This window comes from Calidris pugnax, unplaced genomic scaffold, assembly GCF_001431845.1.
Source record: "Calidris pugnax isolate Ruff unplaced genomic scaffold, ASM143184v1 scaffold56, whole genome shotgun sequence".
Lineage (NCBI taxonomy): Eukaryota > Metazoa > Chordata > Aves > Charadriiformes > Scolopacidae > Calidris > Calidris pugnax.
This window is the reverse complement of record NW_015090839.1, coordinates 18463823-18490812: the sequence shown is the minus strand read 5'-3', so window position 1 is coordinate 18490812 and position 26990 is coordinate 18463823. Positions and strand designations below refer to the sequence as shown.

Here is a 26990-nt window from a genome sequence, read left to right as displayed (position 1 = left end):
TGCAGGAGTTGCTGTAACATAGGATTGAAATGACTGGTTTGCCAAATTGGCTGGACAAACTGTGAGGGAAGAGAAAGAATAGACTGAGGTCACTGTGGTGTGTATGTTGCCTGACCCAGGGTCATGGGCCATTGGGGTTGCATCATTTGCTCATTCAGTAGCTATTCCACTACCGGAAAGATCCGTGTCCAGTTGCTGAGAGCCTGATCTTGTGGTGGCACTTTCTGCATGATCTGCTTCAGCAGCGTCTCGTGTCAGCAAGCTTTGCACACGTTGGGGGGCAAGTTTTTCTGCTTGTCCGTTTTTAAGCCAACCTTCTGCCCCCTTTTTTTCTCGACCTGTTGGAGGGGGCAGTGCAGCCTGTCTGACTCTCTGCCCCATCTCTTTTGGCAGACTCGGGGACCAGTTCTACAAAGAAGCCATCGAGCACTGTCGCAGCTACAACTCCCGGCTGTGTGCCGAGCGAAGCGTCCGCCTCCCCTTCCTGGATTCACAGACTGGGGTAGCTCAGAATAACTGCTACATCTGGATGGAGAAGAGGCACAGGGGACCAGGTTGGTAGCCTTGTGTCTGTGTGTGCACGTGCATGGATGGAGGGCTGGCCACTGAGCCCTCATGGGGTTTAATTAATAGGAGCTCTAACCTGCTACAGGCCACACAGAAGAGAAGCTGCCTGAACCTCTGTGCCTGCAGGGGATTTCCTTTGGTAACTGCAGAGAGCTCATCCTAATTATTCTCTCTCTACCCAGAGAAGTGCCTGACATGGTAGTTTCTAAGGCTGCATCGTTGTAGCTCTTTTAATGCTATTGATCCCAGTCTGTAGCAGAAGACACAATGCCCTGCTCTAAGCAGGACTGGAATTATCTTCAGGGTGGAGAGGTGGAGGTGGAAGTTTCTCAGATGAATGCTGAAAATGAGGAATCGTATTAGGAAGGATATAAAGCTGAGGTAAAATATAGGACAAGTTACTTTGATAGCAGTTCTAGACCCGCAGTTTCTCAGGTGCAGAAAGAAGTTGGTATGTGTCCTTAAAGAGTTTTGGCTAATGCCTGTGCCAAAGCCCAGTGAAACTCAAGGGAAAAGAGCACTATTATTTTTGTAGACTTTCGTCAGTCTTTCCTTCGTTAGGGTCATCCATCTGAAATCCTTGTTTGAAAGTCAAAGGACAGTTACCAGTTCAAACACTGGAGATGTTATTCAGACAGAACTCCTCCTGAACCCCAGTGGGAATTTTGTTGGAGTATGCCTCAGTATCTGACCCACCATTAGCTCAGGCAACAGATTTTTCAACAGCACCAAACTGGGTTTCTATTATTTTGAGGTTTTTTTTCAGTACAGACCAGAGAATCCAGGCAGGGAGGTGGGTAGGGTGCACGGGTACCAGAAGCACGACACGCACATGTGTGCATAAACACATCCCAGTTCCTGTAAACCATACTGAAAAATCCCACAAAACTCCAGATCTGGAATTATGGGAAGGTGCAGCCTGCTCTTACCCACTCCACTGGCCAGTTTGCAGGAGATGAAGTGGGGGGAACACGTAGGAAATTCCCCTGCCCTCCTGGGGGCAGACTAAGAAAGCAATTGCTGCCTCTGAAGGGCACTTAGCTGAAACTACCCCTCTCCCTTTCCAGAGGCTAGGATCCTTGCATTACTCCTGTTCCTAAAATATCCAAAGTAGATTTAGTATTTTCTTGCAGTACTATCAGAAAACTCACTGTATAGTAAAATGCAGCCACTTCTGGTGCAGGAGACAACAGGTGTTTTATCAGTGTTAAAAATACCCCGAGAATGTTTCAGGTGCCAAAACTACAGGGGTAATCTGGAGTCACTGAATGTGGTTTACAAGCTGGGAGTTGGCTGAGGTTCTGGGCTAACCCTTCCTTTGTAGGTTGCTTCATGACCACAGTTGGGTTTTTGTTTCAGCTGAAAATTCTCCATTCTTAAGAGATTAAGTGTTGGCAAAGCTAGCTTTCCTTTTTTATTTTTTTTTTTGTTTACCCAAGGAATTTCTATTCTTGTATCATCTGTTTATGAGCAAGGTGCTGCTATTTTTGTCATTTTGAATGCAATCATAAGCACGTATACATCCACTATCTCCACAAGTAATGTTTTGGCAAGAGCATTTTCTACAAAGATAGACATAGGTACTCTTCTTGTATGGGTCTCATTGCTGTCTCCGCACTTATGGAAGAAATCTTAGGGCATCACACTGGAACCAGGAGGTCTTAATGCTTTGCTGTTGTCAGCCACAAGCTCTCTGGGCTACCTTGAGCAAATTCACTGTGCAGATCTTTCTTTCCTCACCTTTGGTAGTGAACTGTTTGGCAGTTTACCCTGTAAAAGAGGGTCAGTGGCATTTCTCCTGCAGGGCTGAAGGCAGTACTAATGGTGGAACATTCTTCACGGAGAGTCTTAAGTGAAACAAGCCTCCTGCATCTGCATCGGCCACCAAGTCTGATGCCTTTGTTGTTCTGAATTAGAGTAATCAGTAGGAAATGAAGCAGCCCTCCTCCCCCATATTTGCTCTCCTCTTTCTTGATTTTTATTAGCCCATTTAGTGCTCCCTTGGGTCTCTTTGCATCATCTATTTCTTGTAGAATTATGGTGGGTCAAAGCATCCCTCTACAGTTTTAGCATGCCTATTTTCAGGCTGTACACAATGCACTTATGCCCATGCTGAAGGTCTCTAAAAATTCTCTGCCAACCACTCTGGTGTCTGTCTTGTGTGCTGTGTTCACTGCTGTTTACTATCCCTAACCTGAAAAACTCTACAAAGGCAAATGGCAAAGCTCCAGGACCTCTTTTCACTTACAGAGGGCTTGAAAAACAGAGAGGAGAGTCAGGATCTCAGCATATTAACCTGGTTTCTTGCCGTCCTCTTTGTTAAAGGAGTCAGAAAAATGCATCTCATGATAAACAGTTCAGGGTTAATTTCACACAATACTGCACATAACTCCCTCCTCCTTTTCCCCTCCTCCCCCAGCCTTTCACACAAGCTTTGAGTTATGGCTCTCCTACACTAATGAGATAAACAACATAACTCACTGCAGGTTCTGCTATTTCCTCTATAAGCAAATGGTTGGAACCTTCTCTGGTTGCCCTATAAGGCACCAGAGGGAGAGACAACCAAGACTGAAGACAGTAAGACCTGTATATGCATTATTTCCATATGTACTCCAAGATCAGCTGTGGAGGGGCTAGATTCAAAGTTCAGAACCGATCCTTTCCTTGTTGCCCCTCTTCTGTGTAAACCAAAGATCCACACTTTGTGTGAGCCAGTGCAGTGACATACAGGGTCAGGGTGAACTGACGGTAGCATTTTATGGGTTTGGATCAAGTGAAGGTCTGGTATATATTTTAAGTTCATTGGGTGGCTGTGTATTAATGAGCAAGGGTATTGTGAGTAGGAACAGAGACCTTACCTCAAGGGGTGCAGAGATAGATGTTGGATCATCCATCTCTTATTGATCTATCTGCTACTTGGAGTGGGCTGTAGGTCCTCTAGGGAAGAGGCTTTCCCACCTCTGTCTTTTCAAGGATACCTGCTTTGTTTCTTGTTGGGCTTTCAGCATTTGTATTTGCCTTTCACTGTCCTGGCTGAATCCAGAACTGCTAATTATAGAAGACTGCTCAATAATTGAACCCACGTTAACAGATACTCCCCCAAAACTGCAGTAGATCTTTGCTCCTCTCTGAGTGGGAGAGAAATGCTCAAAGCTGTGGTGCTTATTTCGTTCAGATGACTCCTCTGTTGAGGCCTATCCAATGGAGGGCTGATTCTCTGTCCTATTGCTTCGGTCTAGCAACTGCCATTTCAATGGTGTGAGCAAGTTCTTGCACAGGACCTGCTGTGAAAGGGTGAGGCTTCTTGCCTCCACCTCTTTAATGACTCACATCAGAGCCAGGCACAATCCACCTCACCATAATAGCAATTGTTTGCAGTGGCTAATGTTTGCAAAGTGCCATGAAGAAGTGTGTCCAAACACTGCAGAGGTGCTAGTTATTCACATTTTTATTCCCAAACCAGTCCCAAGTGCCCTGCTCTGAAAGGTATTCTTCTTAGGGTGGGCATAACGCCCAGCGAGCTGTGCAGCAATGAAAGAAGGGTGTGAAAAGCCCCAGTTTAGTAGCATTCTGTGCCCTGGAACAGCCAGGTTCCCTGTGAATACTCCAGTGCTCAGCCATACCCAGGCAGTGTGCTGCAGATGCTTTGTTTATGCACCAAGGCCTTGGAAGTAGGTGGAAAGTGCTGGGCTCTGAACTGTCATTCCCAGCAGTTGAAATATTTCATACCAGGAGCTTAGGCTTCACATGCAGATTTTGATTAGCTCACTCTCTTAAGGGGAATAATTTTATAGTGGTGGTTTTTTCTTTTAATTCCACACCCCAGCCCCTCTACCCCCCACCCAAAGTAACAGGATATTGTTTTTTTTTTCATAATCCTCATTTGGTTCAGTGAGTCAGTTTTGTTCCCCAGCTGGTACATTTTCCTGGCTGCTTCAGAAGGGATGGCTGAGAACTCGGGCCATCCTGCTGCCCTTGAGCTGTTCTGCTTTCCTGGCACTGCCTTGATGTTGTCCAGCTGTTCACTATCAGTGTAGTGTCCGAGATGGTAACACCACTCCTGCCCTTTGTCTTATGTGGCCTTACCTGTTTTCTGAGGCCAATGAGTCTGGAATTGCAGTTGTGCTCTGTACCCCCTTCAAGACCAACAGCAACAGCAGAACACCACAAGAGCCCAAGCAGAACTGGTGGATGGAGAGGGCAGGGGAATCAAGGGAGTGAATGACATTCTTCCAACTTTTCTGTGTCTTGCTGGGTATTTCTGTGTGTCGTGAGTATCTGGGGCAGTCGAGGATACTTTGAAGCACTTGGCAGTGTGCTTCTGTGCCCCTAGTAGCGATGCATTCACAAAGCCCTGCTGTGTTCTGAATACAGGAGAGCAAAGAATAGCTTGAACGTTGGCTACTGGGTGTCTGTCAGGAGAGCCAGGGCAGCTCAGAAGCCAGCGATACCCAACATGATTCAGCGGAGCATGCAGTAATATAAAGATTGCTCCTGTAACCCCTCCTTCATTCAGGATGTTGACATGAGGAGGTAATAATCAGAATGAAGAATATGTTTTCCAACAGATGTCCAGAATTTGAGAAAAAATACAGAGTCCAAATAGCCAGACCTCATGGATCTTGGTTTGCTCCCACTTGGAAGACACAAATTTCCTGAGATGCTCTGTGCATCAGGGCCTTATGATTTGCGTGTTGGAACTTCATCTCTTCTTCCCAAGGGGTCTTCTCTGCCTGTGGAGGAGGCATCACCCCTGTGACCCAGAAGAATCTGGAATTCTATTTACCCTGAAGAAATCACAAATTATTTATGTTCAGCTCTGGTTTCAGTGAGCTGAGTGAAGTCTGTAAGTGAGACCTAGATTCTCTGTAGGCCTGATCCCAAGAGGTGCTGAGGAGCCTCAGGAGCACTGGATGCCTGGAGTGCGTAATTCTGCCTCACTATTTGCAGAATTGAACCCTCCAACAAGGAGAGGCTGGAAGGGCAAGAACAAAGATGCTAGAGACAGTGCTTGTGGTTTACAAACTTAAATGTGATTACATTTATTTTTTTGCCTTTAATCTTCAGGCCTGGCCCCAGGTCAGCTCTACACGTACCCAGCACGTTGCTGGCGCAAAAAGAGGCGTTTGCATCCCCCTGAGGATTCCAGGCTGAAGCTGCTGGAAATTAAACCTGGTAAGTATTTGTTTGCCTCTCTCTCTCTCCTGTGCTGCAGAGCAGCTGGCATACATGCAAACCTGGCATTTAAACCTTGGACTTTATCTTTGCCCGTCTCCAACCATTTCTTTTTGCATCTGTTGCATCTTACTTGATTTGCTGTAACAATCACCACCAAACCCTCTGCACTCAGCTGTCCCTTACAGAAATGTGTACAACTTCTATTGAACGCAATGGGAGCTGAATTTACCTTCCACAGGGGTGAATCCTGGTCTCGATTAGTGAATTCATAAGGATGTAAAGCATCGATGTATTACTAATTATTGCCTCAGTGTGTTATTAATACGAAATCTCAGTCCGGCATCTGCTGCCTAATCTTTATGAAAAAGACTGCTCTGTGTGTGGAACAGGACACTGATAAGATTTTTTTATAATGAGGCTGGGGACCATGGGTGTGACAAGATTACAAACAGCAAATAATACAAATTAGGGAGCATATGCCCCATTTGTGTATGTACTGCAGTCCATTCTTCTTTCATTCTTGTGCTTCCCCCACAATTAAACTGTATGAAGTGATGAGTCTGGATGGTGACTGAGTGACAGTGAAATAGATTCTTGCTGTCTTTGGGGTCAGCTTTTATGAGAAAGAGGTAATATGTAGTCACAGCTGTATGTGGTTTTTCAGAGGCGAGACACTGCCAGTATAAAAAGTACAGGAGAAAACCCCAAAATGTAAATTAAGAATATTTAAAAAACCTGTTTGACAGAAGAAGTTGCCTGGGAACTGAGTTATGCCCAGCAGTACTGATGACTTTGCTTCTACATGGTAGCTGACGAAGAGACAGGAAGGGGCAATAGAGACAATCTCTAAACCCAATAAAATCAGAGGCAACATTCATGTTTATTTTGGCAGAAACAGTTTTTGAAGGTTCCCTACATTCAGTATAGGAGAAGTCAGCAGACAGTTGGACAAGAAGAAATGGCTGTAACCACTCAGTTGGGGTTCAACCCAAGGGCAAAATCTCAGCCAGCAATAGAACGAGACCTCACACCAGAGCCAGTCAGAAAGAACTGGTGAAATCAGATGGGTTACAATGGTGGAAATGAGACTGGACTCTAGGAAGAGGATGATGTTGGCCCATAGAAATGGCTGCCTTAGACTTTGTGATGATGCAAACATGCCTGTGCCTTGGTAATTTAGTAAGGTAAAGCATTTGTGTAGAGTTTGACTCTTCTTTATTTGCATTATGCCTCTTTGCTGAATGCCAAATTAGTGCATCCTACATGCCACAGGGCATGAAAGGCAATTACCACAAAGTTATCAGATAAAGAGACTTCAGCATGTCTGTCTCTGTGTTGTTTTCCCTGCTATAAACATCTCTTCTGCATCTCAGGAGTGCTACTTTTGTTGCATTGCCAGTGGCAGCCAAATAAGGCAATTTATATTGCTCTGCCATTTAAATCTATTTTCCAACCAATTTCTATCTAGTGATTAACTTTCCTTATCAGTTACATCACAAAATAATTTCACTCTGTCTGTGCATATCCAGAATTGACTCACGAGCCAAAAATGGGATTTTTCCCATCTCTGATTTAAAAGGATAAAACCTATGGAAAACATTGGATCTCCATTCAAAGGTAGCTTTGAAAATTTGAGAAAAAGATAGCATAATTTATTTGTAGCATGGACAGCAGAAATACTCTATGTTTTAAGGGGAACACTGTGGTAAAGCCTTGTGCTGAAGCTGGGAAGCTCCCTTATACTGACCTCTTTATTCCTTGGTTAAACAGTAGATGACTGTGTGGGGCAGGCAAAGATGTGGCAATGTAAGATGCCTCAAAAAGCACATAGATGACAACTGTAGGATGTCTAAAATAAATGTGGAAGAAATCTAATCTAAAAAATCCATCATTTCATGCCACCTAGGGCCTGGACATCCTAGTCATAGTTTAGAGGTTCTTAGCAGCTAGAGAGTGCTTGTGCTTGGTTTGGATGTGAGTAGCTGATTTTTCTATAGGAGGCAGTTGAATTGGTTGTATGTTGTATATAGCAAGCAATGCTCTTCTACAACATCAAATTAGGGCAAAGCCTTAGTTTTATTATGTTTTACATTTTCTAACTAACACAGAAGGTCATCTAAGCTCCACAAGCTGCCAATCCAGCAGTCAGTGGGGTCAGCACCAGGGGGTGCGAATACTTGCTTGGGCTACATCTAGGTTTTTGGGGTGGCTCATTATAGCCATAAGCTGTGTCCAGAAGTTCAAGAATTCTACATAATTCAGGAGACACATAGACCTAAGATTTTTGTTTCGGTAGCTGGTCAGCAGCTGGTCAGTAAGTAGGATCAAACCATTGTCTTGCTGGCAGTTGAAGGGTGTAATAAATCATGTAGTAATAATGTAGCATTTATAGTTACAGCCTCCTTTTGTGGTGTTGGTACCTTGCAGGTTTAGGTAGTGCATGACACAGCTCAGTCAGTGAGAGTTTCATATTTGGTAGTCCCAAAATCTAATGAAGAAAATAGTCATACTCCAACAGTCTCCTGTTTTTTGTAAAATGCAAGTGCACTATAGTGTTTTTCTTGGGGTCAGTTGCTGCTTGCTTCTTAATGGAACACGGTGCTTTTATTGTCCTGGCCTGTTGCTTTTATTTGGTTTCAAGTGGAAGTGTTTGGTTTTAAGAATAGTTACAGCCAAAGTTGTAAAGATCAGAACGCTGGAATAGATGTTGCTGATACAGCCTTTAGACGCCTGTTTTCCTCTGCCACTGTACTCAGTTACATGCATGGTTTGCCCTTGCAGAGTTGTTTGATCAAGGGTCTATCAACATTCATGTTAATACTATTTCTGAACATCCTCCATCTCACCCAGTAGCCTATCCAATAGATATGGGGTAGAAATAAAGCGTTGCCAAATCTCACTCACAGTAACTGCTCCAATGACAATACAGTCAGTATTTTTACCAGACTTTTAGGATTCACACTACGTATTTGTGACATTTACTTTCACATGGGCTGGTCTTCATCTTTCAGTGGTACATTCATACCACCACAATCAAGTGTTATGGCTCGAGTGCAGCCAAGTTTTCATTGTTGTAATGGATATGAGCTGTTAGACGAGTCATTATACTGTAGCAGTCAAGACTCCCATGACCAGCGGTATAGATCTGAAGCAAATCCCCAGTCATGGGTAATATATTGATGTGTTGCTAATTTTCTAAGTACAGATTGCTAAAGTTACCAGGTGTTGATACTCTCATAATATTAATTAACCTAGACTTCTGTTCAACCAAGTGTGGGCAATCCTGATTCTCTGCAGAACTGGGCAGTGGTATTTGCATGGCGCTTCAGTGGGGAGCTGGAGACTCGTGCTTCCATACTTACTCCTCAGCTGGCCATTCTTCTCCTGCCCAGGAGAAGAGCAAGAGCAGAGCCGAGCCGAGCTCCTGTGCACGGGAGGTCTGTGAGTCTGGGATGGGGGAGGAAGAGGGTTGGACTGGGCTGGGTAGCCTGTTCTTCCAGAGGAATGGGAGAAGAAAGAGAATTGCCAACTCTCCTACCACCCCCTGAGCTGCAGGTGCTATGAAAGCAAACACTAGGGTTCTGACCCTCAGTAATATCAGAGCAACTGGAAAAATGAGAGTTAGAAATGGAAGAGAGATTCCTGATTATACCCAAGGGCCCTTGAAATCTTAATTGCTCCGTGTCCTACACACGTAGTGGTTTTGTGGTACTGGGTGGTATCATGATTGTGCGTTGGGTCAGGTATCAACGTTGTGGAAATGGTATTACCTACAGTAAACCCTGCTGACAGTCAGGTATTACCCAAGCATTGCAGCTATGCAGATGACAACAGACAGGGTGCGTTCGGCCAAAAACTCCGGTGGAATTTAAACTGGTAGTGTCCTACTTCAGTTTTACAAGATGGCTAAATATAGGTATGTACATACATACACACACACAGAGCTTTTATTTCACATGCTATGTAAGTGTAAAGACTATGGATGGAAAGCTTTTGTCTCAAATCACTGCTGTCCTTTGGACTGAAAGTCAAGAGTGATGTCTCACAGTGGGCAGCCTTCCACTTGGAGGGTGTGGAGTGGGGTTTGTGTGTGCAGCTTCTCCGGTGACAATGAGCTGGTGTCCTGTGCCAGTGTCTGTCCTGTTACTTTTCCTTGGCGCAGTCAGTTCAGCTCATCTACATAAATGGCTTTTTTTTTTTTTTTTTAAACCAGCTGTTGAAGAGGTAAAAGTAAACAAAAGTATTTTTCATTTGATGGTAGAATTGTTTGAGGCAAGTACTGCTAACAGGTTTTTAGATGCCACTTAAACAATGCCTGATCTGTTTTTAATCTGACATATAGAATATACCTATGTGAGTGTGCTTGTGGATGAATGAACAGAATCCTTGCAGATAAGCTATTATCTCTTTCAACCATCTCAATTTACCTTGTAGAGACTGTGTCTGATTGTACAAGGTACTGTGCTTCTCCTGGGAAGCAGTGAGTGCCACCCAAACTCTTGTGGAAGATGCTCAGCATATCTCTGGAGGTCAGTGTTCTTTAAGATGGAGCACTTCACCAAGATAAAGTTAAGGTGAAATTAAAAAGCAAAAGACAGAATTAGCATTGGTATCATTTATATGATAGAATCTAGAGACTCAAGTAGCATGTTACATCATCGTGCTGGGGGTCGTTTTGAAGGCTTCTTATACTCTCTGCAATAGTTGTGTAATTACAAATATGTATATACAAACACATAGTCATATACATATATAGTATGTTTACATGTATATGTATGTATATATAGTACATAGAAGATTATATATACAAATATATATGTATTTGTATAGTCCAAATATACAAAATATAGTAAAGGAAGTGCTTTAGTTCCAAAATGGAGAAATGAGCAACAAAGACAGTAAAAACACTCCTATGAGGCTTTAACCAGAGGTTTGTGGTAGAGCTGGAAATTGAACCCAAGAACAGAGAAAGAGTTCAGTTCTCCTCAGTTCCATATTCTATTTTCTTTCCCTGGTTGCTATGTCCAGTGTCACTCAGAGATATTAGAGCCTAAAAATAACTAAAATAATTCATTTAATGAGAATTTCCTTTTATCATTTTTCTTTCATTAACCTGGACTAGTTTCACTTTCAATTTCAGCGATTTCTACACAATCACGTGTTGATTCTTGTTCAGTACTACAAGACAGCAGTGGTGTTTCACAATAAACACTGTAGGGAAAGGCACATTTTTTTGTAACAACAAGTTTTGCTAACATTTTCTATTTTGCTAATGTTTTGCTAACATTTGCTAATTTTCTTTTGCTTTCAAAGTGGTATTTGAAATCCTATGTTTCAGTCTATCACTACACATCTACTGATTCCTGCTCTATATAGCAAATCATGGATGTCTGCCTAGTAGCAATCTAGGGAAGAACTTTAAGAGAAAGGCACTTTGCAGGGTGTTTTGCTTTTCATGAACTAATATAAATACGTTACAAAGCACCACTTGGCCCTTTCTCTCAGGATTTGAGGACGAACAAAATGAGTTCAGATGAGAATGAGAGATAAAGAGTTACTTGACTGAGAGAAAAATCTGATCAGCTACTGTTGTATATATAGAAATATAACACACACATATATATAGAAACTTAACATATATGGAAACTTATCTGTGATTAAAGGTTAGGCTGCTGTTTTATTGTCAAACCTGGCGGTGGCTCCTCTTTAAGATCTGTTAAGACTGTCTTAGGATCAAAACTGGCAGAATAATTCCAAATAAGAGCACCTCTATAAAATTCGGATGAATTAGATAGGATATTCCTGCAGGGGGCTATGATACCAATGTATTGATTGTTCAGATTTCTGACAGATTTCTGCAGATGTCAATTTACCAAAGATACTTTTGTGTAGAGCGTATTTTAGCTTTTTAAATTATTCATTAATTTTATAAGCATTTGCTGTCATGAAACCTAGATTTGGGGCAGGTATGACATGCCAGCCAGCAGACAGGAGCAACTTTTTTCTCAGATGACTTTATCTAGATCCCTCATGTAACATGAAATTTAATAGCCTGTTATCAACTCTGTGTCTTTTGCTGTCTTCCCTCCAAAATCTTGAAATTAAAATGTTGGTTTTTAAAATCTGCTTCTTATTCAAGTACTTCTGTATTCAGAAGTACTTTTGCTTTTAAAGTAACCCTCCTCATTTTATATAATATATTCTTCAGTACTTTAAAATATCACTGAGTTTAGGATTTTTTTTTTTTTTTAAATTATTTCTCGTTTCTTTTTGCATGCCTGATCCCACCTGCCAGGTGTTTAGTTGTGGTAGGATTGAAACTGGGCTGTGCCTGTGTCTGCAGCAACCGGCGGTGCTGCGGGACCAGCAGAGGGAGCAGTGAATAATGTGATTTTTGCGAGGGCAGGGCCTGACTCCCATTCGCATAAACTTGAAGCAAATCAGGAGTTACCTCTGCAAAAATGAATGGAGCTTCTCGTAAAACTAGAGCAGGGGAGGGACTGAGCCTACTCCATGAGTCAACATTTAAAGAGATCTTCTTATGTGGCAGGAATAGCCTGTTATAAAATTATTATTTATTAGAAACAGGATTTGATTTTGGTGGGTGGTGCCAAAGCAACAGTCCTGTAGTGTATTTAGGTCAAGTGTTAGACAAATATTAGGTCAAATGTCAAATAACTCAACATCAGTGTGGATGATGGTGAGCTTCTTGTTGGAAGAAGCCGCACTATGCATGTCAAAGAATTTTACTGAGAGATTCCACATGGATCCTGTAGTTTCTGGTTGAGCTACAGCAGATCTCATTTTCACCCATTCCCTTCAATCTTTATTTTTGGCATCTCAGATAGAAGAAAACAAAAAATACCTAATTTTTTGTGTCAGGGAGGGTGGGTAGTTTTCAGTTGTCATTTGATGTGTTTGAGTGCACATCAGCTGACCATGCTGAATCCTGAGGTTGGTCTATCCTGTACCTGTATATGTCACATTTCTGTAGTACTTTGGAATAAAATGGAGCTTTATACTGTGAATTCAAATCTGGGAGTGAGGATGCTGGAAGGTGTTGTTTTTTTGGTTTATTTGTTTGGGCTTTTTTTTGGCTAGATAGGTAATTTAAATGCGTAAGAAAAAGAAAACATTCATCATGGGGTGTTTAGGGATTCCTACAGCCAACTGTATTTATCCTATCATTTCTCTGGCGAATTGGGAACCTCTCATGCAAATGGGGAGAAAATTTATTTTTTACCAGCTCTAGCTTTATTTATACCAAAATAAATACTACTTTCTGCTGAGCCTTCTCTTTTGGACTTCTTATCCAGCAAAGTACCTAAGTGTTGGCCTAAATTTAAGTAGGTGTTTATTCATCAGCTAAGCCTGCAGTTTACAGATGAGTCCATCAATGCTACTGAATCAAAACAGTAGGCTCCAATTCTCTGCTAATCTTGCCTTCAGATTGTTCACAGCGGGACATGGCACCACAGGCAAGAACTGCTGCTCTGTGGCACTTGCACATCCAGCTATGACTTGAGTTAGAAAAGGTGACTTTCTGACATCAAGAGAAAACTCATCAGCCTGGGACCTCCTTGTAAATCAGCTTCTTCTTTTCTCACACATATTTAACCTGACTCTATTTCATCTCATCCACCGCCTTTAAATTCTTCCTACAATGGGGACCTTTGCTGGTCCAAATCTCTGGCCAGATAATGTTTGCTTTCCTTTATTTAGGTGGCACTAAGAATACTGGAGAGCCTGTCCCTTCCTGCATTTGCTGGCGCTGACACTGAATCACGATGTGCAAGTCCTGCAGTGGAATATCTTTGTCCCATTGCCAGTCTGTGGTAGAGGTGCCAACCTCTGCATTTAATGTCCTGCCCCACTATCAGGCACTGGCCTCGCCTGTACCCCATACAGGACTGCACAGCTCCAGGGACAATGGAGTATCTCTTTTTCTCTCAGCTTCTCAGTGTGTAAAGTAGAGGTGCTAAAACATTGATCTCGTTTGTCCATCTCAGAGAAGTGCCTAAAAGATAACTAATAAATCATTTTAGAGAGTTTGGGAGGGGTAGGAGAGACCTTCAAATAAAGAGGAATGTATGAGTAAAGTGTGCCACTTGTCAAGCTTTCAAAGTGCCAGTATTAAACATTTCGGCCATCAACATGAAGCTTTGCAAAACTGGTATGAAAGTGTACCAACTGCAGTGCAAAACCTGGGCTTATGTGTACCAGGATGGTGATGAAAAACAAGTAATTTGTTACACACCCATATAAACAAAGACACTCACCATACATGAATTGTTGAGCCATTTTTCACAAGGTTGGCTGTGCGGTGTAAATACTAGGAAGGTATCTCAAGGTTTGCACTGCGTAACTCTTCTTGCTTCATTTTGGCCACAGATGAGCCAGCCTTCTGTGCGTCATGGCTGCTGGGGCTGGGATAACTTCTCCTTCGAGTCATGCACCCTCCTTGCTGGGTATTGTTGCGTGTGATAAGCTGCAAATTCTTAGACTAATTCAGCTCAGTAGGTTCAAGGATGTGAGCGAGTATGTATTTTCCCCAAACAGGATTTCATGATTTTGCAGATATGGAAATAAAACACACTCATTTCTAGAAAAGCAAATAAGATTCTATAAATAGCCTGGTCAAGAAAACAAAAACATTGTTTCTGCTGTTTAACTCTGCAGTCATGCTGCTAGAATTTACAGGATTAACTCTGTGTAAATCGTTTCTCTTTCAGTTGTGGGATCTGGAACAGGTCACTACAAGTATTTTGTATGTACACTTTTACCAGGAGAAGTGTGTCGGTTGGCTAAGGCTGCCCATAGGAATCACCTGGGATTACTCCTGGTTCTTGTGTGGCTGAGCCAGTTTGCATAATTAGGAGAAAGCTACGGGAAGAAGCCACTGGGCTTTGGAACCTCTCCGGGTTTTGATCAAAAGCCCATTTGAAGCCAGAACCCTCTGGCTCTAGTCATCAAGCAAAGGCAGAAGTAGCAACTGAAGGAGATAAGGCAATTTTGGAAACTGTTAAATCTCTATCTTTCTGAGTTCTCTGGGAACATCGGCTGCATGTGCAGCGACCCAGACACAAGGCTGTTGTAATTTCAGAAGCAGTGCGGCCACTTAGAGGTGATTTTTCCACTGGTGTGTAGTCTCAGCTGTATTTAGTATACTTGTGAAAATAGAGTTATGATGACTTTGGAGCCAGGCCATTTTGAAAAATGTTTTGGTCACTACAGCAGGGCATTAAATTGAAGGAATGGGTTGTGCTGATGAACTCAGAGCCTCTACGGTGTGACTGCGGGTCATTTCTTGGGGCTTGTTCTGCAAGACCTGAGCTTGGAGGGCTCGGGCAGCTGAGAGGGCATTGGCTTGAAATACCTGGGCTGCTTGAGGGGGAGCTTGCTTGTGGTGCTGCCATCCTTTATGTGTTTTTTCCAGCCTGTTGTTTTGCACTGTCGCTTTTCTTGGCTCCTGTGAGTTTGACCTACATCTGGCCGCTTAGGACGCCTCTTTGGGAAGAGGTTTTTCAGCATGTGCCTCTTAAGCTGCCAAGGCCTGACTGTGAATGCCCTGTCTCTAGGAGACATATTATTCCTACCGGAGAGGTAAAATGCTGTGGGATTTATCCCCTTACTGTGAAGTTAACATTGATGTTTGTAAGTAACCATCAGGATTACTTACTACTGAAATAAACAGATTCAGCCTTAAAAAGAGGGGAGTGGAGGTGAGCTGAGGACGAGATTCTCTTCTTAGGGAAGAAGTAGCTTTGAAAGAGTGTTTTGTCGCTCCCCGGGTAGGCGTGGGGGGCCTAGGAGGAGGTTGCCCAAGCAGTTCCCTCAAGGCTTGTCAGGAGGAAGGGGTATGGGAACCCCTGGGGACGTGCCAGGGGATGATACCTGGGGAGATGCTGGAACCCAGCAGATTCGTTTCCCTCAAGGCACCAATCATCAGCTCCCAGCGACGGGGAGGGGTGGCTGGGAAGCTCTCTGCCCTGTAGGAGTCTTGCAGCTAGAGCTGAACCTCAACAGCTTTGCTGGCAAACCTCCTGGCACTTTTCTGAGTATAGCCGGTACTGAGACCTGGAAAAGAATAAATGGCATTGGCAGAAGGATTTTTGTGAAGCACAGGAACTATTTAGATGCAAGTACTGGACACAAGGTCCTAGGAAATGGGCATCTTCTATCTAACGCATTGCATCTATTTGGTATGTTCATGTGAGTAATCCTGGGAGTTCTCTGGTAATCACATGAAAAAGGGTTTATAGGATCAAGTCCCCAGGGCTTAGTCCTGTAAGATGCCAAGCTGTCTAACCCCAGACAAGGAAAGCACCTGAGCTTGGGCTCTGAGAACATGAGTGATCTTTTTGTAATTATATGGGACTTGTCACGTGCTTAAAATTAAATCCACATGTAAAGTACTGGGTCGGACCAGACCTGTAGGTTTGGTACTCAGCATCCTGCAAGATAGAGCCCAATAAAGGCACTGGGCTATTAGATCAACCATAAAGTAGAACCTGTGCACTATTTTATAGAAGAAAATGTTAACAAAAGGTAGCAAAAAGATTAGGGAATGTCATTACATTCAAAATACGATTTAAAAAAAAAACTTTTATTCAATTTTATTGTTCTCCTGACACATAGCAAATGAAATTGTTTTGTAGTATGAAATATTATAAAATTTAGAGCAGGTGCTATTTTTCTGGTGCATCATATAAAGGAATGAGCAATAAATGTTAATGCAAAGTCCCATTTGAAATCTTACAAGCCAAGCTTTACAGATTGCTGAGAGTAGAAAGGAGAGTGTGATGGCTTCCTCTTCTGTATCCTGCACCTCCCACCACATTCCTTGGTGGAAGTCTTCAGTCTGCCATTCCCATTCTCTGGAGTAAACATTTTACAGCCTCATAAAAATCTCATAAATCTGAGAGATATTAAGTATGTTTTTACTAGATTACAATTCACGTCAATATTCCCTGCATTTTGCATTTGATTGCCTAATAGTTAATTACAGGTATTTTATGCTTCAGGATACTGGCAGCGTTGGTGTTTGCCATGGTGTTCAGTCCCAATAATGAACTTGGTGGAAGGAGAGTCAATGCAATGTATGTTTGGAGGGGAATTAAGAATGGAATAGATGAATATGGCTTTTCTGTGCAATGTCTTCCAGACCAGAGATTTCACTTAGGATGCACTTGGAGCGTGGTTGCCCTTAAAAAACCAAGGTAATTTAGGGGCAGGACCTTAGCTGTTGTAGGCAGGTACAGTTCCATTAAAGACTACAGCGAGCAGCAATTTCCATCAGCCAGAGCTGTGGTTCTGGGTGTAGGAGTAGGGATGAAAACTTTACTCCTCTTGATGGAAATGATGCACTTCTGAATGCATGTGATTGCCCTCGGGAAGTATGGGCTTGATGTCGTAGGAACACATATGGTCATGATTAATATCCTGTGCATGTCCTACAGAGCTGTAGTGAAAATCCTTTTGTCGTTGGCCTAAAATAAACAGCATTGCACGATGGGAGTAAAAGAGAAATTTTCAAAGCTGGCTCAGGCAGTTAGAGTGCTAAAACTATGTTTAAACACTTTAAACAAGTGACTCATTTCTTTGTGTTTTTGAGAGATGGTGAATGCTTTTATCTTCTCATGATTTCCTTGGTGCAAAGTCTGGGAATGACACAGTTATAGATATGTGTTACTCTGACAAACTGAGGTTCATGGTTACAGGATTTTCTGGAGTGATGCTGTATTTGTAAATGATGCTGTGGGTACATCTGCCACGTAATGCTCATTGCCTAAGTGAGGTAGCAGCACGGCAGGAGAACTGGAAGCACAGAGGCTGTATCTGTGAGCAATGTTATAGACCAGGACAGTATCGGCAAACAAAGACACTATTAACTAAATAGAAAAGAGTCAGGATTAAGTGCTTTGTGCTGCTGAAGCTGCTATACCAGGGTTGGCACTATAAATATACTTACCATATATTCTTCCAGGGAGCTTTCTGTTAATATCTGAATGGGCAAACTAAAAAAATATAACCTCTCTCTGCTAAAGATGATGCCCCAAGTACATCTGAACTCACAGCAAGTGCTACAGATGGAACCAGAGTGCATCCAACTTTTTTGTTTTGCCTTTCAATCCTGAATCTTAATTAGTTCCCTACTGCTTTAGTACATGCACAACATTTTAATAGTCATAAGGACTTACTCCAATCCACATTGCCATTTCCACAATTCACTCTTTCATACCAGTAGCAATTCTCCTCCCCCCTCAACCCTTTCCCTTTCCCCCCCCCCGAATTTAGGAATAGCGTAAAGAAAACTAAATAGCCAAGCGTGTAGCTGTAGATTGATGAGGTTGTCACACCATTCTCTTCACCGTTTTCTTCCAACCTGCACTGTGCTCTAATAGATGGATGATTGCTGGGGGAGGGAGAGAGTTAGCAAATCCCACAGCCAGATGTTCAGGGATGGACAGAGCGACCTTCTCAAGGAACCCAGAGGAGTTTAACTGTGTCCTTCTGAGAGAGAAGGACACTTAGGTGCCTCCGGCTGCCCGTGTTTATCTCTCTTTTGAAAAGGAGCACAAATGGGCTCAGCATGGCTGCAAGGATGGATGTTTCTCAGTGCATCGTGGGAAATGACCAGCCATCCGTCTCTTCACCGTGGAGTCTGCCTGCAGCCATCAATCTTGTAGCCCAGCACGGCAGCTCCTTTGGCTCGGTTTGGCTCAATGTTAGATGAACAAAGGGAAATGAAAGCAGAGCAGGGAAAAGGAGAGAAGAGCAACTATTCTCTATTTCACTTTGTTTTCCCCACGCATGGCTGTGGCTCCCTCTTCCCCGCCGTCATCTGTTTTCACTGCGTTTCGTAAGGTGTGGAAAGGGCCCAGAATGTACATTTTCAGGATCTAGGATTTTACAGTGTTTCTCTGTTATGAAGAGGAGAAAGGAGAGAGATGTTGAAAAGGCATAATTCAAGGCCCAGAGCTTCCATTTTTCAGACTTTCTTGTGGCAGTTTTCAGAAAAACCCTGCCATAGTTCAGCTGCAGGAGGCAAAGAGAAAGAATCTAATAGCTTTCCTCCGACTTGCTGGTTTTCTCCCTTGTTCTTGCCTGATTCCTTCCTTAATGCCACGTTAGTGTTTTCAGGTGTGTACTTCATCTCTCCATTCATGTTGCATTCAAAAAGCAATCAACAGAGCCACATGATGGGGCTTTCTGGAGAAAGGCAGCTCCTGTGGGCAATCACAAGCTCGCTCAAGTCAAGCCTGCTTGATGCAATGGTGCTGGGGCTGGGGCTTTGCACAAGCTGCCTGAGCTCCTCCAGCTCCTCCAGCACCCGAGGTTCCTGCTGTGAAACTGGAACCAGTTGGTCATGCCAATATCTTCCTTGCAGTTGATACGCAGCCCATCAGAATTAAAAAAACACTCAGGTATGTCTGCCTGCACACTTAGCATTGAATTAACTGATTTCAGCACTGAACTCGGATGGGCCAGTCTTTGCCTGAAACACTCAGATTTTATATATTTTGAGCCAGGCTGGAAGGAAAAGAGGTGTGTGAATTCACTACCTGCTGGACTCCCACAGCTAGTGTCTGCTTTTTTCCATGGTGAGCTGTAATGTGGTTGCTTATTCCCTTTTCCCCTGAAGTTCTTGCCTCTGGATATTGTAGCAGAACGTGTTTGCTTTGTGGAAGGCTTATTTAGAGATAGCATTGTTCCCCTTAGCACTGCCCCACTGTGGTGTTTGACTGATTTATTTTAAAAAAGTGTGATTGCAATTAATTTTTAATTTTCTTGGTTGACCTCAATGATCTAAGCATTAGGACTGAAAGAGGCAGTCTCCCCTGCAGAACTGTGGTCAGAGATTTCTCTCTCCCACTTTTCACTGTAGGCAAAGAACGGAGATCTCCCTGGCGTTCACAAAGCTTATTAGGAGATTCAAGGTCCAACTGAGCACCAAGAAGGAGCAGAGGAACTTTGTAAAAACAGATATTGGACACAGAGGTATCTGAGGAATATTTACCTGCTTTCAACCCCAATGTGCCAACTGGAGTGAATAGATTTATGCCAAGATGGGGAAAATTTATACCATCATGGGTTTAAAGAGCTGCTTTGCAGTTTGTGCTGAGGTTTTGGGTTTTTTTTTTCTTCTTTTTACCATAAACCTAAAGCATAAACCCTCAAGGAAAACATTTGTTTAGTGAAAACCAGTTTCTCCTCCCCCACGCCTTGTGTGAACAGGCTTTACAAGTGGGCACAAGACCTTTCTGAGTGGGGATGTCCAGGAAATTCTTTTATATTTTCTTTACAAAATAGATAGCATCCTTTTCCAACCTATGCATTTAGTTGTGCCGCTTTAGAAGGAATGGTCATATTTTCTGCTGCTACCCATTTTGCCTCCCTGCAAATTCTGAAAAAGACAAATCTTGTTCATGTTGTCATGAGACAGCCTACCCCAGATGGCACATCTGTGTCTTGGGATGCCCTCTGGCTGGCCTGTTGGCAGGCATTCCCGTGGCTTTGAAGGTCACCTTGTTTACACCTTGCCTTTTCCCCCCTCCCTATTCAGAGTCTTGCTGAGCCTGCAGGCTGGGCTTCACCATCTGCATTTTCTCTGGTGCCATTAATCTTCCTGTTTACCATTCTGTTATTAATTCTAGAGTTCACCTTTTTGTCTAAACGCTTTATAGGCCTCTTGGAATTTCTTGCCTTTTTGTGGCAAGAGATCTGAGCATTTCAGTAGATGATTTGCTTTGTTCTTTCCCGTTTCTGAAAGGATACCTACTAGCATCTCATGCCATTTTTCTATTACAAGGCTTCCCTCTTATAATAACATTTTTCAATTATATAGCTTCATCTGTCAGATGCATCTCACCGTATGAGTAAATATTATCCTCATTCCTTGGAATTTGTGAATTGGCCACCGAAATCTGGTATCTGTGGAAACAGTCTCGCTTTTTCAGTGCTTTTCTTGGCTGGAAGAAAATATGTGTTTAAGCCTGGCTTTGAGAGAACCTGTAAGAACACCTCGCAGTTTTGGTGCATTTTATTTGAATACCTGAATGCCTATGAATATTAAGCAAGCCCTACCAGACCCCAGAGGATAGATGAAGACTATCTCCATTTGACAGATGATGGAAAAGCAGAGGGTACCTTTGTTAGAATTTGGCCCATGACCACATGGTGAGACAGCAGCGATGCCAAGGGCAGCGTCTAGGGTGCTTGTTCCCCATCCCATCCTAAAATCATTGCCACTTCACTCTGGCCTTTCTGGGTTTGGTGGTGTGTGCAGGTTTGGTATTTATTGATCCAGGGATGCTGAACCAGCTCTGCTTGGCATGATGGATGTCTTCAGACCCTGTGCCATGCGAATGTGGCCATGCCCCATCCCTGGAAGTGTTCAAGGCCAGGCTGGATGTGGCCTTGAGCAACCTGCTCTAGTGTGAGGTTTCCCTGCCCATGGCAGGGGGGGTTGGAACTCGATGATCTTTGAGGTCCCTTCCAACTCTAACCATTCTGTGATTCTATTCTATGCTGCTTTCCGGGCCTGCCTGGGTTGCAGAGCACTGTCTTGCTGTGAGTGGGAGCTTTGCAGGCAGAGATGCAGGATGAGAAACACCTGTATTCTGGCTGAGCGGTGCTAATAAGCCCTGCTGCCTCCTTGCTGATGCCTTCAGAGCTGTCTGGGTGTCTCTGCCCGCTCCCCAGCGCTTTGGGTTTTTTAGAAAGGTCTCGTTAAACAGAGTTGCCCACATCCCATGGGCGTGTGGAGCCAGCCAGAGCTGAGCACTGCACTCAAGCAAATAACCCCCCGTCAGTCCGGAGCACCAGAAAGCACAGAGCAGGCTCCCAAGAATCGTTGCAAGACTCAGATTGGCTTTGGCAGGTTTATCAGCTCTGGCTTAGTGCCGGCTCTGCTAGGCCGGGACTGAATTAATTGGGATGCTTGTGCGCTGCAGTTGAGAGATAACTGCATTACAGAGATTTATCTGTTACTAAAGGTATCCCCTCCGCTGTCCTCGATAAGGAAGAGGAGAAGCTATGCAGAGTCTCACCGAGTTTGCAGCAAGGTTACAGCATGGCTGGTTGTACGCGTGGTTTATGTATGAGTTTGCTTTCAGTCTGAGTGGTTTTACTCAGTGCTGTCACATATGGAAACGGCAGAGGTGATTTCGGTGGAGGTCCACCCCGTTACCGTGTGCGGAGCGTGCACTGTGGGGGTGGCTGGCCCCACTCTGTGGTGTGGGGGTGACTAGTGTTTGCTGATAGCTCTCTGGTTACCGGACAATAATCACATTCTGGTTCTTCTGATGGGTCAAAAGGCCCATCCATCTGTGTGAATGTATCTATATGACTACTTCCAGATAGGTAGCCAAGTTATTCTCTTACTCCAAACGGGCCAGAAGCCCCGTCAGGCTGATGCAAAGCCCAAAGGAAATAGATGAATTTAGATGAAATAGATGAAACTCAGGAATTTTCTCTAAATGGTAGCAGTTACCCAGCCAGCCTCTGTCCCTCCATACTGCCTACAGTGTTTCCTGGTGCTGCAAAAGTCCTGGTGCAGCGTGAGCCCATCTAGAACACAAATGCAAGAATGACCAGAACACAAATGAGTGCTAGAATAATGTTATTGAATGGAGATAATCCTTCATGATTTGAGCCCTGATGGTAGTTACCTGATCTAGCATTTAGCCTGACATTGTAATTTGGCAGTCTTTGAGAAGCAGGTACAGTATATTATAGGTGACAATGATTTATATCTGTGCTGAGAAATAAATCTGTAAAGAACTTCTAAGAGGCAACTGACAGGAGGGCTGTTTTTTTTTTATTGAGAGATTTTATGGAGGCATTCTAGTCTGCCAAAGAAATACAGCTGCTTGTAAAGTCCACATTTTGATGATGGGTTAAGCTAAACAATGCTTAACCTCATGTTTGAGGGCCTCTGCTATTTTCTGCAGTCTTATTTCTCCTTCCTGTTGGGTTTTAGCCTCCTGAGATGTATTTTAGCTAGGGCCTGATAGAAGCTTTCCGTTCGATCCTGGTCTTAAAATTCAAAGTGGTCCTCTGATTCTTCTGCAGTTTATGCTCAGACTGAAGAGTGAAATCCCCTCTTATCATAGTTTCCTCTGCCTTCTTCAATCTGTTCACTTTCTCCCCCTGCCCCTTTCTCCTCCCCAGCCTTACCATGAGACTACCAGCTTTGCAGGAAGAGGTGCTAGGGAGACATTGGGATTTTCCAGTCTCCCGGTGCTCCCTAGAGCAAACCTCAGCAGTGCCTGAAATTTGCAACAAGTATTTACTAAAGTTCATTTTGGATGATCCCATGGCTCCAGCCTGAAAAGGATTTTTCACTTAATGGCAGATAGTCCTCCAAACTGTTCTTTCCACGCAAAATGGTTTGTTTCTGAGGAAACAAATACTCTCTTGTTTTCAAGTAATCTTGCTTCTAAACCTGGTTTATCATTCTTTTTGACTGGATTCTTTTTTCTCAGTGTGGTCCTGTTTACCTTGAGAGTGCAATAATATACATGAGGTTTGAGGGCAGAATTGGTGGGGGAGACTGCAGTAGCCTTACAATCTCAAGTACAGCCATGGCTTTATTGCATCTGGCTTGGATTAAAAATAAAGTGAATTTGATGTTTACTAGTCTCTAGGGGCATTTGTCTGGCTTTATGGACTCATTGTGAGAGTGTGTTATCAGTAGTCTAGTCCCAGGGGAGGCCCAGGGCTGGACTGACAGGAGGTCCTGTGGACCAGGGTTGGAGAGGATTGTCAGTGTAGAACTGGCACTGACAAGTTTGGTACGGAAGGATGCTGAATTGCAGTAGTGTTGGGAGAACAGATCGGGACAGCAGGCACTGTGGGAGGTCAGGAGTAAAGCACGACAGCAGCAACGTGAGCATCTGCCCCTGGGATAGCAGGAGATGGTGCAGTGAAAGAAGGGTTTTGAAGATCCGGATCTGCAGGAGGAGTGAATGTCTGTGCTGCGCTGTGCTGGCAGAGCTTATGAAAAAAGCTTGCAGAGTCCTGCCTTTAATATACCTGGTTCTGGTCACTGCTGTGAATGCATCCGTTCCAAGGATGGTAACAAATCACTGTACTAGCCATGAACATAACAAGCAAGCAAGCAACAAGCTAAGAGGAATCTGGTTGTGTGCGCACAGAAAAGCTACAAAACCCAGTTATTCACGTAAGGCATTGTCTCCTCTTTCTTTCTTAAGGGATTCCATCCCCCCTGCCCCCACCCTTTGCACTCTAACGCTATATTTGTGCCTTGGAGATGTGGAGATGAGCATATGATGGATGGATGGATGCTGCTTGTCTGGGTTTTTCACCACCATTTCCCCTGGGGCACTCTGTCTGCTGGCAGAGAGCACCATCCCAAAAGATGGTATCTTTTGCAAACTCGACAGCTAACAGACAGCTTCTCTCTCTGCATATTTCCCCAAAGAAGAGCAGGCTTAATCTGGTTTTTATATGGCATATTTCATTATAATCTTTTTGACTTCCCATGTTCCCAATACGCCATCATAAATAAAACGCTGGGGGTGGGAACAGCAGAGATGCTGAGGCTTCACACTCTTGTGACACTGATAGATTCTCATTTTAAACTGTCATGGGATTTAATTGCTTGCTGAGCCACTGCGCTGCACTTTCAGACATATCCTGCCACATCCTCTTAATGAGCTTAGTGGCTGCATTCGCTCAGCAGTAGTTCTGTTTGCTGTGAATTAGGTGGCTTTTTTAGACCACCTACATGATTTTAAAGAGGTAGTGGTTGTTAAGGTAATATCCTTGGATGTATCCATCTTAAACAGCACTTCATGGACTCCTAATATATAGTTTCCTCTGGCACTTTTTATGTTCCAAAAAACCAGAACCAAGAAACAAAAAGGCAAGGATCTATGTGTGCAAAGTCAGTGTTTGTCTAAGAGGGTTTTTGGAAGCCGGATTGCTTTGGTTTGCATAGTAGCTGTCTCTGGCGTGATAGATCATGCTGGAACTCACCCAATAAGTATCTCTGTTCCCAATTAGAACTGGAAATGGAGCTGCTTACGAGTGCACAGAGATGATGGCTTGGGTGGCAGCTGCTACTGTGGAGATGGAAATGATCCATTGTAAAACAAATACATTGCACTGTATAGAAAAAGGGATGGTTGTTTTTAATTTATGTTTCAAAGAGACACAGAAAAGTTGCTTAGCTCCCCATGCGTTGGAAACCAAATGTGGCATATGTAAGGACCAGAATTTGCAGCTATTTTGGTGACGCAAAACTTGAAAAAGCCCACCATTTTGTAGGATTTGTGAAAATGTGCTTCTTTTGGAGGCAGCAGTTCAATAGAAAACAGATACAGGAATGATGCTGGCATGGGTGCCCGCTCGGATTTTACCACTGCGGTCAAAGGACCTTGATAAATAGAGAGGTTGCTGCACTGAGCTGCTAAGCAGAGAGAACCAGGTTAGTTTAATCACTATGAAAGGGACTCTGCCAAGTTAAGAAACATAAATTTTAATTATATGCACACATGCATATTTGAATTATAATATATGCACAATATTTAGCTGTGACACCAATAATACCGTGGTCTATTAAAGCAGGAAGAATTCTTAAATAACATTTTATTTTTCATTTATGTTTTTTGGTGATTTGACACTTCCATTTTGTATGGTTCTGAGTATTCCCTGTGTCTCTTACGCTAACTAGGTGCTATTGCATTTGCAACACTAATCAAAAGGAAATTTATCTACAAGCCTTCTTAAAATTATTATATAAAAGAGTAAGCTTTTAGTTATAGTGCTTTTACTAGTAGTTATTACTTGTAATAAAGATTATGTTCTCTGAAATTGCAATGTTTAAAGAAGAGCTTGTGATACAAACTAGGAGTTGCAATAGAAAGCATTTAGAACAATTAGTGAGTAGCAAATGTTATTACCTATATTTAAAAGGGATTTGGATGTGAGTCAAGGTTTTAAAGACCCATAAATTCTACATGAAGTTTGAGAAATTGATTGAAAAGGTAATTAGGTATAAGCAGTAATGCACATGGGAAATGATGATATAGGAGGTTCTAACTGACTACTTTTTTTATTTCCTACTGAGGAAAAGCATATTTCACTACTTTCTTAAAATTCTCTACATGATGTATAAAGGACTAATAGATAAGGTGGTTGACAATTTGCTTAGACTTTCTGAAGACCTCTGGTATGTAATAGACCTCCAAAGAGAAACAAAGCATTGTCTTTGATCAAAACTTTTAGAATAAAAGATGAAACAAAGAAAAAAATGAGACAAAGAGCTTTCATTATGGAAAAAAGCTAACAGCTGGTGTGTCAGGGCTTGGTGTTTCGTCCAGCGTGGTGTAATACAGTAATGAAGAAGCTGGAGAGAGGGAGTACCTTGTAAATTACAAAGATTTGCACATAGTACAAAGTGATTTAGAGCCATCGAGGTAAGGGAGGTCTGTGCAAGTCTCCTTGCATAGATTGGAATGTGCTTGGTGAACAGGATGGCCATTGTCACCTGTGTGTTGAAAGTATTACTTATAGAAAGTTCTCGTTCCTGTAACAATGTCCCTAATTCTGCTTAGTATGCAGCTTGGGCACTACAGGATGCTGCCTGAGGGGTAATATAAACAATATTGTAATGCATTTGTTTAAATGGGGGGATGTGGCTTCATCTGAAAATACCAGGTGCAGTATTGGTCCATCTTGGGAAGATTATTGAAGAATAAGAGGGAGTTCAGAGAGATCTGACAGGACAAAGCCATATGGAAAACTTCCCACAGCAGAGCGATAGAAAAGATTGTGACTGTTTGTCTTCAAAAGGAGAGGAATAAAAAGAAATGACAAAAAACTTTGGTCAGCAATGTCTGTTTTCCCTGTCTCATAGGAAAAACAAGGGACAAGCAATAAAGTGAACCACTCCTTCCTTCAAACCATAGTTTAACTGTTGAACTCAGGTGGGAAAAAATCGAGGGCAAAAGCGTATCAAAATTCAGAAAAGGCAGGCTAGTCTGTGCATTTCCAGAAGAGGCAGATTTGGGATAAGTGGAAGCTATACTGCATCTATCCCTCAGGACTGGCCTGTTAGAGATCAGGATGACATCTAGTAGTAGGGTCGATTATTTTCCTTGCATTTCTCTCCTGACACTCATACCTTTTTCTGCAGCATCTGTGGCGACGGCATAGTATAGCACAACAAATATCAAAGCAAACAGAGGCAAGGTTGGGGTTACAGCTTAATTTCT

General features: G+C 43.0%; 1 protein-coding gene across 11 annotated transcripts in view; it reads left to right on the top strand.

Moving 5' to 3' along the window:
- The window catches only part of DPF3 (D4, zinc and double PHD fingers, family 3), a 182797-nt gene that overhangs the window by 74196 nt on the left and 81611 nt on the right, over positions 1–26990 (top strand). For all 11 annotated transcript variants that reach the window (XR_001412012.1, XR_001412015.1, XR_001412014.1 and 8 more), the window contains exons 2-3: positions 394–554; positions 5635–5742. Coding sequence is in view for 7 of the 11 variants with exons in the window: in XM_014941820.1 (XP_014797306.1) it covers positions 394–554; positions 5635–5742 (269 nt within the window). In the remaining 4 variants the exon portion in view is untranslated. The remainder of the gene's footprint in view (positions 1–393; positions 555–5634; positions 5743–26990) is intronic.